At 44.8% G+C, this 17641-nt stretch overlaps 1 protein-coding gene across 5 annotated transcripts in view; it reads right to left on the bottom strand.

The window, feature by feature from the left end:
• The window catches only part of ZNRF3 (zinc and ring finger 3), a 149408-nt gene that overhangs the window by 46292 nt on the left and 85475 nt on the right, over positions 1–17641 (bottom strand). For 4 of the 5 annotated variants that reach the window (XM_025858264.2, XM_073886740.1, XM_073886741.1 and 1 more), the window contains exon 2: positions 11605–11730. In XM_025858264.2, coding sequence (XP_025714049.1) covers positions 11605–11730 — 126 coding nt within the window. Of the gene's footprint in view, positions 1–6783; positions 6962–11604; positions 11731–17641 lie in introns of those variants that run through there. The other variant, XM_073886745.1, reaches the window with a different exon arrangement.

The following is a 17641-nucleotide window of genomic DNA, read 5'->3' as shown; positions in this document are numbered from 1 at the left end:
TTCATCCTTATAAATGAGCAAGGGACCAGAATAGAAAATTCACAAGACAGAAAAAAGAAAAAAAAAATTCACAAGACAGGAAATTTAATCAATAGATGGGAAAAAAGCTTACTGAGAGTTTAATATTTGCCAATAATCAAGGACATGCCAATAAAAACAATAAAGTACTATTTTGATCTTTCAAATTACTAAAAAAAAATATATTAATGATAATGGTCAATGCTATTAGCGTTGCTTATGTAAAAAATGATTCACTTTCTTTTTGGTAGGGTAAACTGAGGAACTTTCCAGGAAAGCAATTTGTAACTGTTTGCATCAAGAGTCATAAAAAAATGTTCATATCCCTTGCTCTGTAATCTCCTCCTTGAATATTACCGTAAGGGAATAATTCAAAGAGGTAGGGAAAAAAAAAGCCAACCCTACATAAAGAAAGGTTTCAGTGTGGCTTATTTGTAAGGATTAAAAATAAAACAGAAGCGATTTAAATATTGAACCCTGGGGGCACCTGGGTGGCTCAGCCGTTAAGCATCTGCCTTTGGCTCAGGTCATGATCCCAGGGTCCTGGGATCGAGCCCGCACTGGGCTCCCGGCTCCGCGGGAAGCCTACTTCTCCCTCTCTCACTCCCCCTGCTTGTGTTCCTGCTCTCGCTCTCTCTCTCTCTGTCAAATAAATAAATAAATAAATAAATAAATAAATAAATAAATAACCAACCCTGGGGTAAATGGTCAAAAAGATCATGGTATATTCTACTGTCACAGTAAGCAGCCATTAAAATGACAGGTTATGAAAATAATAGCAAATTGGTAAAATGACTATATTATTAAGTTCTAAAGGCCAAATAGATGTGTGTACCTTCATAATAATTACATTAGAGGGGCGCCTGGGTGGCTCAGTTGTTAAGCGTCTGCCTTCGGCTCAGGTCATGATCCCAGAGTCCTGGGATTGAGCCTGCACTGGGCTCCCCGCTCTGCGGGAGGCCTGCTTCTCCCTCTCCCACCCCTGCTTGTGTTCCCTCTCTCGCTGTGTCTCTCTCTGTCAAATAAATAAAATTTAAAAAATAATAATAATAGGGCGCCTGGGTGGCTCAGTTGGTTAAGCGACTGCCTTCAGCTCAGGTCATGATCCTGGAGTCCCAGGATCGAGTCCCGCATCAGGCTCCCTGCTCAGCGGGGAGTCTGCTTCTCCCTCTGACCCTCTTCCTTCTCGTGCTATCTCTCATTCTCTCTCTCTCAAATAAATAAATAAAATCTTTAAAAAAAAATAAAAAATAAAAATAAAAAATAATAATAATAGTAATAATAATTACATTAGAAATCAGGCTCAGAGAAGAACACTGGAAGGGCATAAACTAAAAGTGAGTACTTGCGTTAAAGGAGACAAAGTTTTTTTCCCCCTTTTATTTTCAAATTCCCCATAATTAATTGTTTCATGCAACGAACATTTACTGACTGCCTACTACATGCGCTTGGCACTAGTAATATAAAAATGGTGGTCAAAATTATCGTACTGCTTACATACTGAAAAAAAGAAGACAAAGGGACCAGAAAATTCTGTTAGTTTAAAAAATAGTAAAATAAATTAATGCTATAATTTTGGGTATACTTTTAAAATTAGGGGTTTATTGGGTATAATTTTTAAATTAGCTGTTAAGATTCTATCAATTGAAACTCTGAAAAAAAGGAAAAACGCTAAGAAAATAACTTACTTTTAAAAACCAAACTGCTATGTTTATAAAGAGATGAAAAAGAAAGCTTTTCAAGCTAAAGACTTTAAAATTGGGTTTCTGAAAATCAAGCCAAGGTAACAAAAGTTCCTTGCATATTTCACATTCTTTTCTCTGAGGTTCATTTAAGAGTTGATACATTTGTGAAAATCCATCAGCATTAGGTTAATGTGTAATAGTGAAGGGCCTTTATACAATCCCAACAAATAGCCCCAGTTCTTCAGACTAACTAGATTTTTATTTTATCCCACAGTGCTTAGGACAACTGGAATGTGTTGAAATTCTTATTATTTTTATAACTAGCAAAAATGATGCAGAATTTAAAGCATTTCAGTATCCCAAAGGAATTGTTTAGACTGCCTCCAACTTCAAACCGAACACAAAAAGCATTAGTCAGAACACACAATCCAATGTCTGATTTGGAAAACAAGAGCACCAGAAAAGAAATGGTACCTTTCATCAAATAAAATATAGTGCTTTTTGGAAAGAAAACAAACATAAAAGACAGATTAAGGAAAAGAAATTGCATTTGTCTGCAGCCTATAATGGTCTTGTGACCAAGATTAGCAGCCGGGATCTTGTCAACATTCCCATTCCTCCTGCTTCGGCACCCAGTGGGGCATTCTCCTGCACAGGTGCAATGTAAGTGCTCTAAAATGTGCAATGGTCCAACCTGGTGTGTAGGTTTTCCAGGGGCTTGGTAGACAGAAAACCAGTTACATGCAACCACTATCGAGGCAGCCCCCAAGATGTGAAATGCCCATGGCCATGGCCAGAAAACACTTTCGAGTGACTAGCAGCCCACTGTTGCTTATTTGGGCTAACTCACACACGTGACCAGGCTCATGCAAGACCCCTGTGAGAAGAGAGAGCAGATGGGACTTGGGGGCTTATCTCCAGGTATGAGAGATTCGGGTCACCCGACATGGGACTGGTATTAGACATATTACAATGACTTATTATGTTGAGTTCTAACTTTTTTATACTTCAAAATGGCCTCTCAAAGGTTGACAAGAACATTAGCTATTTTTGATGGGCTTTTCTGCTGGCCAGTAACACCACACCCCCAGGTTTCCTAGGACAGCCTCATTTGTGAGAGCCTGGTTCAACTGGAGGGGACAAGGGCCAGAAGGAGTGTCCACGAGCCAGGCTTCCCCGGGTCTGGGGAGGTGGGAAGCCTGTGCTCCTCGGATTGGCAGACACATTATTTGTTCTATTCACTCAGTCTATCTTCAAAATTCCCTTAAGCCTCTCAGTGGATTTCAAATAATGGTTTTGTTAGCCTTTTACAGCTGAAAATGTCATGGATCTACTTAAAAAAAAAAAAAAGGTACTGTGCTTAATATAGCCTTTTAACTAAGAGGTGCCTGGAAGATTTAGGTAGAGAAGAAAAGCATCAAAATAAGAGTTTGATTTTTACATCAGATATGTGACCTTAGAAGAAAAGTTGGTATTCCCTGAGTTTTTCCTTTTTCCATTCATATCATGCCAATCTTTTCCTCCTGATCTGATTTCTTTTACTAAGTTCCTTTCCTGTTTTCCTTTTTAACCAAATATGGGAGGTATTTACCCAAGTGTTCCCTAAAATAAATCCGAAGAGGCTTCCAAACTTCCTCTCCAACAACAAACCCACCTCAGCTCACCTTAGAAAAAGGGCTTTCATCCGCTTGGTAGGAGCAAGTTTAGAGAAGGAAGGAAACTGATACTTGTGGGGAATTCACACATTCCAAAAACTTGACATACATCATTTTTTTAATCATCACAATTATCTTGACAGAGGGGGATATGGAGAAATGGAGGCAAAGAGAGATTTAACTGGCCCAAAGTTACCCAGCTACAACTGGACTGGAAGAAGCACCATTTACACCTAGGCCATACGGCTTCAAGATCCGGGCTCTCTGCATTCCTCATGTGGAAACACGAACATGCTCGAACACTGAACACGCACTTCACCAGGACATACCACAAAGGCTACCATGAACCTGTCATTATACTGGAGGGCAATAGGGCAGGGAAGGAAAGGAAGGAGAAGTGGAATTTAAGTCCTTCTTAGGGAGAGAAAGTCTGTCCATCATAAGACAGGGTGTCTCATCTGTGACACTACTGACATTTGGGGCCAGATGGTTCTTTGTTGAGGGGGGGCTGTCCTGGGCATTGTAGGATGTTGAGCAGCATCCTTGGCTTCTATCCACTAGATGCCAGTAGCACCCCCAAACCCTATCCCCAATCCCTCCTGGGAGGGCACACCTCCAGGTGAGAACCACTGCAATAAAAGGACTCAGATAACATGCTCTGAGAAGGTCTGACACAGGTAAGTGTCCCCAAGCACAGGGTGCTCCCCAGGGATACCCTGGCAATGTGCTGTGGTCACAGTGCCCCATGTGCTTCCCTAACTGGAGGAGGCCAATGCCTGTAACCGGCCGCCTTCTCCCCTTCCCCATAGTGAGTCAGACCCCAGTCCCACCATCCCACTGGATACGGGAACCTCACACTCAAGAGTGCTAAGCGCGGCTTGGCCTATGGACCAGGGCACTCAGGTACCTGAGGAAATGCATGTCTGTGACAAAAAACCCCAACGAGAAAGGCAGGCTGAAGGATAAGACCCCCCCCCCGAGACACACACACACACACACCCCCTTATAGGCTCTTAACTCCCAACACACACACACACACACACACACACACACACACCCTTATAGGCTCTTAACTCCCAACACACACACACACACACACACACACACACACACACACCCCTTATAGACTCTTAACTGCAGTCTGATCCAAGTTCCCACACAGGCTGAAGGATAAGAACCCCCCCCCAAAACACACACAAACACACACACACACACCCACCCTTCCTTACAGGCTCTTAACTCTGCAGTCTGATCCAAGTTCCCACACGTTTTTGCCTTAAGCAAAGGCCCATCTAGTTAAGCCCTGTTATCGAAGGTCAAGGCTGAAGGTTATATCCCAGTGCAAGTCTCAAAATACTAAGATCTTTTTTACTTAAGTTCTTTAAATTCATTGTTCAGTTATTTTTTATTAAATACGGAAATCGGCAACCCATCAGTTTTATTCAAATTATTTAAACTTCAGAACCAACACTCTTTTGACTCGGATACTACAGAATAATTTCATGACAACACGTTCACCTCTGTTCCTGCATCATCCTCAGTTACGGCTCATTTCTACTAACTTTATATATGTGTGTGTATATATATATATATTTTTTTGGAGAGCGAAAGCAAGCAGGGGTGGGTGGTGGGCAGAGGGAGAGGAGAGGGAGAATTCCAAGCAGGCTCCACACCAAACACGGAGTCCAATGCGGGTCTCAATCCCACGACCCTGAGATCAAGTGCCCTTCTGCTAACCTTATAACAGGGCTTTTCCTTCAGGCAAGCTCTAGATGATCTTACAGTGGGGATGTCATGCTAGGTCAGTGCACTCAAATCTCTGATCTCCTCTTAGATTCTTAAAAATTAAGAACCCCAAAGAACTTCTGTTTCTGTGGGTAATATCTACTGATATTTACCGTATTAAGAATTAAAACCGAGAAATATTTATTTTTAAGTAAACTTTACACCCAATGTGGGGCTCAAACTTACCATCCTGAGATCAAGAGTCACATGCTCTACCAACGAAGTCAGCCAGGTGCCCCAAAACTGAGAAATCCTTAAAACACAGAATATACGAGCACATGTTCCCTTAGCTGACAGAACAATGACGTCACCACACAAAACGATGCCTCTGGAGAATCCCACCATACACTTGTGAGGGAATGAGTGATTCGGCAAGTGACATCTTGGTGTTATTATGAAAACAGCTCTGGTCTTGTGGGACCATCTGTGGGAATCCCTAAGGGTCCCCTGACCACACGGTGAGAGCTGTCGTGCTAGATCAACACCTATACCATGCCATGATTTTTATCAGCTTTTTACCAGAGAACCCAGAGAAACAATGCCTAGAAAAGAAAAGCCCCGGTGCAGAAAGGCTGGCCATTCATCGTCATGGGGTGATGGTGCCCTTTCTGGATTATTCCTCGTCCATTAAGCACCAACTACTGCCTATCACTGTATTATACATCAGGTTCTGCTTAATATTTGGTGAAGAAACTCAAACATCTTTGGATTGCAGTTAGTGTCATTTTCCTGCTTTCTGCTACGGCGTGAAAAGAGAATACAAAGAAATCTGTTTTCTCCTGAATTCTCTATTGAGGGAGTCGCTCTTTGGAAGAAATCTTCCTGAGGGTAGCCTGATGTCCAAAGGGGGATCTGGTCTCTGTCCTCACTGCTCCTGGATCCTCTATAACCTGTCTTAAAGGACGCGGGGTTTGCTTTCCCCCAGGAGCCAGCAGAAGCAATCATCACTCACGGTGGGATTATGCGCCATCACTTCAGGAGCCAAATGCTTCCTTTTTCTATACCCACTGCCATCAAACTTCATATACTGTGAAATGCTTTATGTAATACCACTTTTTCTTTACCGTGGGAAAATATACATAACACAAAACTTACCATTTTAATTCTTCTTAAGTGTACAGTTTAGTGGCATTAAGTGCATTCAGATTTGTGCAACCATCACCACTGTCCACCTCCAGAACTTTCTCATCTTCTTCCCGAAACTCTGTCCCCACCGAACCCCCCGCCCTCCCCTCTCCGCAGCCCCTGGCAACCATTGTTGACTATTTAAGTAATAGCATTTCGAGCACCAAAAGAAATGGGAGGGAGAGGATGGGCCACGAGGGCTTATATTTTATTTAGTGTTTCCAGTCGTACCATGACCAGCACTTGACATGCACGGTCTCCTTTAGGTGCTGTTCCCACCCAGGACGTGGAAACATGCCGAGGGGCCTAGGGACTGTTCCAGGTCACAAGGGTTAAAGGGTTGGAACTGGGGCTTCAATTCAAGTTAGTCTGATGTCTAAACCCAATTCTTAACTATTATAGGCTCCTTCTCCTCCCAACCACCCTGAGAAAATTAAGTTCCTTTGACTCTGTTTTCTAACTTTCCAGTCATTTTGGCTTCTAGGGTCTTTATTCATTCTTTACAAAGCAGTTACCAAGACACTCTGGGGGCTGGATGTGGGTTGGTGGAGCGAACGTCAGGGTTCAATCCTTTGCCAACCTCTCCTTCTTGGGTGTCCTGCTGCCTACTGGGAGAGCCGGGATTATAGACCAGAGCAGTTTTCCATCCTGACACACACCATCGGCCACACTGCCTCTACATGTCACATTTGCCTAAATGTAAAAACAGAAAAAGAGCAGATGAACAGACTGGGGAAATATGATGGCAAACACGAGGTGTCCTCAGCAATGCCACTGGCTTGAATGTCACCAAACCACTGAAGAGAAGTGACGTCTGGGCACCACTCACTTCCCAGAAACACCCAACAGCGAAGAGTAACCTGATCCTTCCCTCTCCAACCAGCCTAGGGAATGAAGACTACACTCCTTAACCTGAAAGCCTCTTCCTTCCCCAGCAACTTTCAATGTCCCTTGAAGAACTTCTTGCTTCCTTTCTTTCTGCCCTGTTCCTGGAGCTTATTCCCCCATCTCTCCCAGACTCAGACAGTCCCCCTCTGTAAAACTCACCTGACCCCTCCAGCCCCATAGATTCACCTCTCCTCACAATTAGTGTCTGGACCAGGGATTGGGCCTCGGCTCAGGGCAAGGAGAGGAACGAACTCTTTACAGTACACATGCGCCAGAGAAGTCCCCTCCCATCGGGGCCCCTTGGAATGACTCGGGATAAACTGAGGACATCACCTACCAGCTAACGATCCCATATATGACTTGGTAACTACAACTGGGTAGCCCAGCACTGCCCCCCACCAGCTTTCTTCTGGAGAGCACTTCTACCTCCCACTCCCCACACATGGCTGGGCAGGAAGCTAAGTTCTGTGCATTCCCAGCCCTAGATCACAGCTGACCAGACTAAAAGTGACCAACGGATCCAAGAGGGGCCAACAAATCCCTTTACTGGAATCCTTCAGGCTCGAAACCAAGAGAGTGTCAGGCCCAGATATAGTGGGGGGCTATGTCTCCTACCAAGCAGGTGGAGAGAGAGAGAGGAAGTAAAAGCAGATATACAGAAGACTCGGGGAGGGGCCACTGGCACTAAGCCCCAGAGTCGGCTGTTCTAGAACAGCAGCTGCACCTCTCATGGGTTCCCCGATGCCAGCCAGGAGCCTCAAGAGCAAATCCCCTTTTGGCTCAACACAGTTCAAGCTGGGTCTCTGTTAAGTGCAACCAACAGTCCTAACCAAGCCAGTGGGCTACTAAAAAGCACCCGATTTTTATCTACAAACTGGTTGAAGACAAAAGGGGGCAAAGGGAAGAAACTAACACGGATGAGGCAGTAGAACCGTCTTTCTCTCAGATCTCAGGTCGGCTACCTGGCAGCTGTTTGATCTTAGGTTACGTAGAGAATGTCTCTGGGACTCGATTTCCTCGTTGTAAAATGGGAATCTGGACACGATCCCAGAGTCAGTCTGACAATGACAGATGCTGCCTGCAAAGCTTCTAGTGCTCAGCGAGCACCCAACACATGACGGCTGCTTTTACGTTCCCGTCAGGCGTTTACCACAAGCCAGGCTCTGTGGTAAGTTCTCCACAAACATCTTGTGGGACTCCTGACGTGATGACAAGGGCAGCACCAGCCCCAAGGAGGAGCACAAGGGCCCCCCAACTGATGGGATCTTTCAGAGGTCACTCTGCCAGAGCTGGGTCTCAATGACCTGAAATCCCCTGCCTTTCTTGTCTTTTCATGCATTTCCTCACACTGTCCTCCTAAGCACCAGAATGAGCCAGTCCATGCCTGTTGACCCGCCTTTCAAAACCCTCCCTAAGGCTCCACTCCAACATGGGATGAGGGGGAGAAGACATTTATTCGGCCTCCATTTATGGAATCTGGGCCAGGCGGGCTTTGTTAGAAACTCCAGCACACCCTGTGTGTTCCTGCCATGAGACCCTCCATGATGTGGACGGGTCATAGGGACTGAAGCTAGTAAAGCCAACCCTCAAACTTCTTTCCTGTCCCATAAGGTGCTTAATAAACACTGTTTGAATTGAAGGGTTAAAATGCCCAGGACAAACATAAATTCCTGCACTTTGGGGATGGTTTAAGACTCTTACTTTCAGTTAGCAAGCTCCTCAGAAATGTCAATTTTATTCTAATTTCTTAGCACTTAAACTGTCACAGGTAACCCAGTCTGCCTTTCAATGCTGCAAAGAGAATCTCCCCAAACTAGAATCTCAAGGGAAGATTTTAAATGACACAAAAGCTGAAACTATTGGAAGAGTAAGGAGGCCATAACAGCATCTTAACATGACGCGAAAAAGAGAGGGCCAGAAAGCCAAGAGATTTGTTCCACGCTTGGTGTGATGCAGGGCCTGGCCTGGTGCCCTGGCTGGCTGTTTCCCTGGGGGGGGGCTCCCTCTCACCCCTACTCTGCCTCCCTAGCTGATCCTACTGTCTGCCCTGCCTCCTGCAGGATTGAAAAGATTATGAGGAGGGGATCATAAATCATTTTTCTCTCATGAGTTATAGTGTTCCCTTCTGAGGAGTTCAAAAGCATTCAGTAATAAACCAAGGTGATGAGTTTATGTCTTCTGCTTTTAAAATGAAACTTTATTTGAACTCCTAGAGAGGCATTTACAGTTTTTTTAATTTAGGACATTCCTCTCTTATTTCAACATTTCGCCCCATGGCATTTTCTGTGGGCGGGTAGGTGATGGGGGGGTAGAGGGTGGAGGAGGGAGAGGGGGTCTGGGTCTGGCCCTACCCCCCCCCCCTTCTCCCACAGGCTTTTCTGAATGCCTGACAGAGTCTTCCCTTCGATGGTTTTCAGCAAGTCTCAACATCTATATGGAGGAGTCCCTCCTCCCACTCCCACATTGACTTGGCGGCAGTTTCTTGCCTTTGTGCTTCTTTCCACTGCCCATCGCCTTCTTGCCATAGCCACTGAGAGCAAAGAAATGAGAGAAAAGCATGCTATCTGCAGGAGTTAGGGCTGCCCACAAGGCTCACTTTGCGTTTCTTTATCCTAGTCTCTTGCTAGGGGCTAAAAAAAAGAAAAGCGCAGTTAGCAAAGCTAATAAAATCAAAGCTGAGAACAATTACACTTTAAAATCAGAAAGGAAAAGAAAGAGGAAGGAAGGAAGGGAGAAAGAAAAATAGGAAGGGGGGAGAGAGAGAGAGATGCGTGAGTCATCACACCTCCTGTACAGACCCAGGCTCTAAACAAATGTGGAACTGTCTTGCTTTGTCTGGCCCAAGAGTTTTGCTAATGATTTTATTCAGGTGTTAAGCCAAATTTCAGTAACTAACCATGTGTAAATACCGCCTGGACACCACAGAGCCTTTCCAAACAGAAACGTGGTGGGGGGAATGGGCTGTTGCCTGCAAGCAGGTAGAACCACACGCTTAGCTTCTGCATTCGATAAATATTTGGTGAATGAATAAACCCAAGAAGTACTTAATGATTCAATATATGTCTAGGGTTTTTATTCCCCCTGGCTTTGCAAGCTAGCAGGCCAAACCATACAAAACTCTTCAAGTAAAACCACTACATGGTTGTTCCAGGTGGAGGAAGGAACAACTGGGTGTCCCTGGGAGCCCTGTTCCAACCCACTTATAGACACAACAGATGCAACAGTGGAACTCCACTGGATGGGGGCAAAGCAAATTAGGCCAAGTTGCTGAGCCCTGCAGAGCAGCAGCTGAAGCACAGGAGAAAATATTATATGAGGAGCGTACTACCTGCAAGGAAAGCAGTGTTCCTAACCTTTGGACGTAGCTGGCATTCCTCCTAGGAAAACACTGAAGTATTCTCAAAGGGGTCGCTGCTCTCCTAGCATCATCAAGCAGCTCTGGCCAACGATTTAAACGATGAAGTATCAGGGTCTGGGCCACCTAAAACACCTTGATTTGACTTCATGAACTGTCAACCAAACAGGTTTCCTGTTTGGTTTCCTGGGTTGGTTTCCCCACCCACCCCCCGCTATAAAAGATCAGGAGAACCTGACAAGCGCTCAGAAGCTTCAGAAGACAAGTGGGACATGAAAATCACAGATTAGACCCTTAACAGTCTCCTGGACCCAGTCTTTCAGGAGACTGGTTGGGACATCTTCAAGTCTGAGAAAGCTTCCCCGTCAAGCACCCTGCATCAAAACCACCTCTTCTCTTGCCTGGATCCCCAAGAGGTCAGGAACCAGGACTGTTTTTTTCCCCAGCCGTCTGCCCATGGTACCTAGGCAGCAGCTTCTGAGATTATTAAAAATAAATAAATAATCCAGGCAATAACACTATCCTTAAGAGATACCGCCTTTTCTCCAACTAAAATTCTCATAACTTTCTCCAAACCTTTCTCTTTAACAAAATGATCCAGTTTAAAACAGATTGCCATCTGTCATATTTTAAGATCATTGATGGATAGTTTCCCAAAATAAATTTATTTCTATCTTAACACTGCAGCCAGAGATAATGCTGACCCCTCTTGGCTCACAAGTCTTTTTTAGTCCAAATGGGATGACAGCAGCCAATGGCAGCAAACATTTTTTGAGAGCTTACTCTGCTGGCTGTTTGCATCTCATCTCACCTCCTAACCATCCTATGAGGTAAGTTCTAATATAGGACCATAATTGCTGTCTGCCATTCTGAAACCAAAAAAGCTCTAAAACCCAGAAGTTTTTCCATAACTTACTTGGCAGCAAAACTTAATGGACCTGAGCTCGTTGAGAGGCAGAGCTACCCTGAACTAACATGAGGCTGTTTAGATTTTAGTTATCCTACTTAATGTGAATATCCATATAGTCTGCTACACAAATAAGAGTGTGTTTAATTACTGAGAACGGTCCCAGACCTCCTGGCACTTGCTTACCTTGCCCAGGACAGTGAGGCATGGTTTCGGGTCCAACTCTGGCTGTTCCAGCTTCACCACACCTACCCAGCCGTATTCATACAAGTCCTCTTCATCGTTGTTATTACACAAGCCCAGTGGGTGCATCTAGGAGACAAAGCAGGAAGAAAGCTTCAATACATAGGCCACAGGTGTGCTTGACCCACACTGTAAGTGTCTCAGACTCAAGAGCGAAAAGTCATCTCAAAACCTAAAATTAGGGATGCCCGGGTGGCTCCGTCAGTTAAGCGGCTGCCTTCGGCTCAGGTCATGATCCCAGGGTCCTGGGATCAAGACCCTCAGCGGGCTCCTTGCTCAGCAGAAAGCCTGCTTCTCCCTCTCCCTCTGCCACCCCCCACCTTGTGCTCTCTCTCTCTGTCAAATAAATAAAAGCTTAAAAAAAAACAAACTTAAAATTAAATGGGGGTTGGATTTTACAGATGTTTTCTCACTGCCTTTTTTTTTTTAAGTTTATTTACTTATTTAAGTCATCTCTATATTGAATGTGGGGCACAAACCCATGACCCCGAGATCAAGAGACGCATGCTCCTCTGAGCCGGCTGGGCACCCCGCTTTCTCACTGCTTTCTAAGTGGTGGTCACCCAAAGCGGACACCAGCCAATGGGATCAAGGGCAAGAAAAATCACATAACTCCCATATAAATGCCTATCTGAATTCCTGTGAAATACCATGATATTTAGTAGTAATTACAGATGAAATTAGCTAGGTTAGTTATCCTAAGCTATTTGGCTTCTAATCCTTAAAGACACATCTATGTCAAGTTATGCAAGAGGACCTGGAAACACATTCAGGAATTTATGGAAAGACCAAGAGACATACGGCAGAATCACCAGTATAATTAACAAGCTGTTTAAAAGGCCACCCCTGGCTACTAGGGAACAGGTAAAATTCTTTGAGGATTTTTTCAAAACAGGCAAAGCAGGAAATCAAAAACAGGAAGAAGAGCATCATCAAATTTTTGCTAGTAAAAGTGCAGTCGGTAGAAGTGTAAGAACAATCCTAAAGTCTGTGCTCACAGCTCTATCACTGAGTCTTATCGGGCTCTGGAATCCCCAGTAACAATCTGAGAAGAGGAAATCCTCAGAGATAAACTAACCGGTCAAGAAATTAACGAGTCTAGCACAGTGCTAAACTGTACATACTGGAAGAAATGTGTAGAGACACAAGAGACCTAAGAACCTGCTGTGGTTGACAGAATGATATCCTCCAAGGCTGGCCTCCAAAAGCTGGAAAAGACAAGAAACAGACTCTCCCTAGAGCTTCCAGGAGGAATGTCACCTTTTTCCATTTTCGACTTCTGACCTCCAGAATGCTAAGAGAATAAATTCGTGCCGCTTTAAGCCACTAAGTTTATGGTAACTTCTTAGAGCAGCAAATAGGAAACTAAAACACTCTTTGTCCCCTACTCATTTTATAGATGAGAACAGAAGTTCAAGAGAAGTAGCTTTTCCAGGACAACAGAGCCAGCGAGTGGCCGCCCCCACAGGTGACCTGACCTGGCCCCCAGATTCACAGTCTGGCGCCTTCCCACTCCACTTGCTTAACTTTACCGTTGTCCCTTCCTCCAAGAGCTAGTCATCTGACTGGGAGGGAAAGACCAAGTGATTAAATCTTTAAGAAAAAACGTTGCCAGCTCTAAATTCTGTGGTACTAGAGTTGCAACACAAATGTAGTGTGGGCAGCAAGAGTGGCTAGAATGTTCAGGGAAGCCCTGTGCAAGTGCTGAGCTGTGAGATGAGCTTCAAGGAAGAGTCACATTGGTCAAGGAAAAAGGAGAGAGAGCAGGCAGTGGTTCCAAGCCTGGGGAGGAGAAGCTAGAGGCTGGGGCCGGGGGCGGGGGGGGGGGCGCGGCGGGGCAGAGGAGCAAGACCAGTCTGGTAAGTATGAAGGACCACAGTCTACATCGAGAAGGAGAGAGACAGGCTAAAACTAGAAAGGTGTTTCAACACCAAGACAATTACCACGGGTTCTTGGGCAGAAGAGTGCACAGTGGTGTGCCCAGCCTCGAGAGGCATCAAGAGTGGAGGAGTGAAGGGTACAGCCCAGAGACGAGACAATCTTGGCAATTCAAAGGACCGACAGGAGGGGGTTGCACAAGCCCATGAGGCAGGTGGGCACAGGGTGCTACAAGGGGGTGGCCAGCAGCTCTCTCTAGTGGGTGAGGAATAATCTATCCCTGTGAATTCCAATGCATGAGACAGAGAGCCCCGGGATATCCAATTTTTGCCTGAGTCCTCAGGCTTGATGATTGTGCCCAAAGGACAAATGAAGATTCTGCCTTGAAGAACCCAGGCCACTCTAACATGTTTGGTAGTTTATTAAATGATGAGCAGCCTGAAATGCAGACCTCTGACTGGAGAGGAAATGGGTGAGAGTGATAAGCCAATTGTACCAGCAGCCCCGTCGCCTCCACCACCAGGAAAGGGCTCCCTGCCCGGCTCAAGTCGGCTTCCTGAAATCCCAGGCCCAATCATGGCAATGGCAAACACACTGCTGACCCTTTTCTGCAGTATTCCATGGGTATTTTTAACCCGGCCACGTGACTTGAAGGTTTCCAGGTGGAGAGTTGCTTTTTGTTACTTGCACATGAATGAGGTTTGGCCCATGAAAGAGAGCTACACTGGGGGAGCTGAGGTATGGTGCAGGTCTAAGACCTGGTTTCTACGGTTCCACTGATAGGAGATTGTCCAGAATAGGCAAATTCATAGGAACAGAAAGCAGATTTGTGGTTGCTGGGGAGTGAATGCTTATTGGGTCCAGGGTTTCCTTTTGGGGTAACGAAAGTGTTCTGGAATCAGAGGACGGTGAGGGATGCACATTGTGAATATACTAAATGCCTCTGAATTGTATACCTTAAAATGATTTAAATGGTGAATTTTATAGAAATTTCTCCAACAATAAAAAAGTTTTTTAAAAAATGTCCCAAGAGTTTACTCAGATATGACTGCGCTCAGCTAACGTGGGGACCCACGGGGAGGACAATGGGGTTGCCACCCTCCCAGAGCCTAAGCCAATTACAGCAGCCCTTCTGGAAACCATGTCCTGCAGGATGCTGACCCTGAGAGATTAAAAACAGGTTCTTGTACAAGTGACTAACACTGAAGAACGCTCCATAAGGGATTCAGGATTTGCTTTCGGAAATTAAAGCTCTGCAGAAGCCTAGGGGTTTTCAACCTTTGCAAACACCAGGATTTCCAACCCTTTGATTATAAGCCTATTTGTTTATACTACGATCATGCTACTTCATGGGGACACATTTAGAGAAATGCTAAGTTAGTTAGAATGCATGTAATACATGCATGAGAGAAAAAACCTAAAGTCAACGAGATTCAGGCAAAGCTAAATGCCCTTAAATGCCGAACATCCACAACGCAAAGACTAAGGGGTATGGTGGAAAGAATGGAGGGATGGTCATGGGTAGCTAGAGAGAAGAGGTGGCCTGGGAGGGCTGGTGGGATGTGGGAGGCTCAGGAACGGGAACCGAGAACAGCAGAAGTAGGAGATGCCCAAGCCTGGCCCTTTGCAGCCCTGGTGAGGAGGAAGCGGCCGTGACCAGACAGGAGGCTTATGCTGTGAAGGAGCCACATGCCAGGAGAGGCATGTCAAGAGTGTGTCTGCAGGCATGCAGAAATCTGAACTATGTAAGCCTCAAACACACCCGCTGCTCCGGGTCCCCTCGAGGCTGTCAGGCCCTGAGCCCTGGGCCATACATCATGCCAGGCGCTCTCTCCGTCCTCTGCGGTCACACCCTCCCGTTCTCCTCTAAGACACCCCAATCAAATCTTCCACTGACACTGCGGGGACTGTTAGCTCCAAATGGCAGCCCTGTCAAGGGTGCTGACTTCTGAACATGGATCAAAGACTTAAAAACCAAAAGGAATTTTTCGAAAGCGCCACTGGGTGCAACCCGTTGGCGTGGGTTGTTTATTTCCTCGTGGAGGGTAAAGAGGCCACCAAAATCACATCTCAGAGGACTGAAAACCTACCTCGCTATCTTTGCCACCTTCCCAACTCCACCCTCAGTGCTTTCTCTCCTGAGTTCTTTATTCCAGTTTACATTTTCAGGTGCCCACCTACTGGTCCTATGAATTCAACCTCAGCGATGTCTAAATATTGCATGATTGGGGTCTAAATATTGTACTATTGGGGTCTCTCAGCTCACCCCTGATGACAGTATCAGCTTCTGGAAATGCCTGCCACCCCAGGCCTCCAACCATTTATACCCTATGGTTCTCTTTTCCCAAGGGCTCCAACTTACGAGCTCAGCAGAATGTTTTATAGGGAAGTACAAGTAGCCATAACATGAAAATACTCATCTGTGAACTGACCTGTCTCAAAGGATGGAATATTCTAGGCAAAGGCATGACATGCAAACAAATATGCCACATCTGGGGATATCGAAGAAGAGGGTTTTCTCATAATTAGGTATTCACTATGCTATCATGTTAATGTATTTTATTTACTCCTTATGGCAACCCCTTGCTAACTGCTGGAATAACAATTGTGACTAGACATTTTAAGTAAGTTGCAAACTAGAAGTGCAAATCAGCAGCTGATGCAAAATATAATGGAGCCCATTAAAGCTGTATTAGTCAGTAATAGGATTCCACTCAAAGCCAATGGCAAACAATCTAGTGAAAGATTAAAGAAGAAATCCACAAGAGAGATGAACCACAGAGAATGATCAAAGAATTAAGATGGAACTTTGGAAAAAGTAAGGGAGTCCTCTAATATTTTGGAAAAATTACTTTTGATAATCCTGTTGCTGAAGTCAAACGTAAGAGAAAGATGCTACATCCATACTCCCATACAATTCTGCTGAAAATATCCCAACACTGCCCACATGGGATTCACTCTATGGCCAGAAATCAATACATAGCTGCAATTATAATTTAACTTGTTAAGTTAAAAAATAAACTACTATTTTCCACTTCATTTTTCAAGATAAAGCCCCAAACAATTTCTCTCCACTATTTACTAAGAAATATCAGATCCTGATTGAAAAAGATCCCTAAGTCCTGTGTCGGGATAACAATCATATATAGACAATGCAGGAGTCCTACATATGAAATGCACACATTCTCCTGAAAATTCAGACAGACACTGCTTCCACACTCTCCCTCCAGACAGCCATCACATAAAAACCAGGCTTGTTAATGCATATGTGTTGACGCCAGCCAGTGACATATAGGTAGTGACTACATATAAAACCTGTGTCCCCTTCTGAATGCTAATCATTCAAGATTAATCTTAGATACACTTCAGTGAATGATGTCTGAGCATGTTAACTTTGAACCTAATGTGGCACATGAGCATTTAAAAATTATAGGTTTTTTTTAAAAGATGTATTTCTTTATTTTTTGGGGGGGGAGGGGCAGAGGGAGAGGGAGAGAGAATAAATCTCAAGCAGACGCCCCCGCTGAGTGCAGAGCCGGGACGTGGGGCTTGTTCTCAAGACCCTGAGATCATGACAAGAGTCGGACACTTAACTGACTGAGACACCCAGGCGCCCCTCTGAGTTTATTTTCTTAAAATGTTTGGATGTGTGGGGTTTTCCTGATCAAGTGCTTGAAATGTGGTAAGTTTTTGCCTTAATATTTTTAAGAAGGTTAAAAATGGCTGACTTGTGTGTAAGAACTCAGGGACGTTACAAAGAACTGTTAATGAAAACATAAACAATCGAAAAGACTAGGAAACCCTGAGTGGAACTTGACCGAGACCCCACTGGGCGGAGAATACTGTAGAAAGGGAAGGATGGCCTGGAATGAAAAGACAAGCAAAATTCCTGGGACGGATCCATGGAAGAACAGTGCAAATAACCAACCAGCTACAATTAAAGCTTGAAACTATAAAAGAAAATGCGTTCTGTGTTATAAGTTTGGCCTCGTGCTATCAGAACAATAACTTTGGGATGCTCGATGTTCTTGCTTAAGTCAGATGAAGGAAAATGCCCAGTTAATCCTTTACATGAGGTCTGACATTATCACGAACATTACAT

Source organism: Callorhinus ursinus, unplaced genomic scaffold (genome assembly GCF_003265705.2).
Source record: "Callorhinus ursinus isolate GAN/ISIS: 27379988/994484 unplaced genomic scaffold, GSC_fseal_2.0 scaffold72, whole genome shotgun sequence".
NCBI classification, from domain to species: domain Eukaryota; kingdom Metazoa; phylum Chordata; class Mammalia; order Carnivora; family Otariidae; genus Callorhinus; species Callorhinus ursinus.
This window is presented reverse-complemented; position numbering and strand designations above follow the sequence as displayed.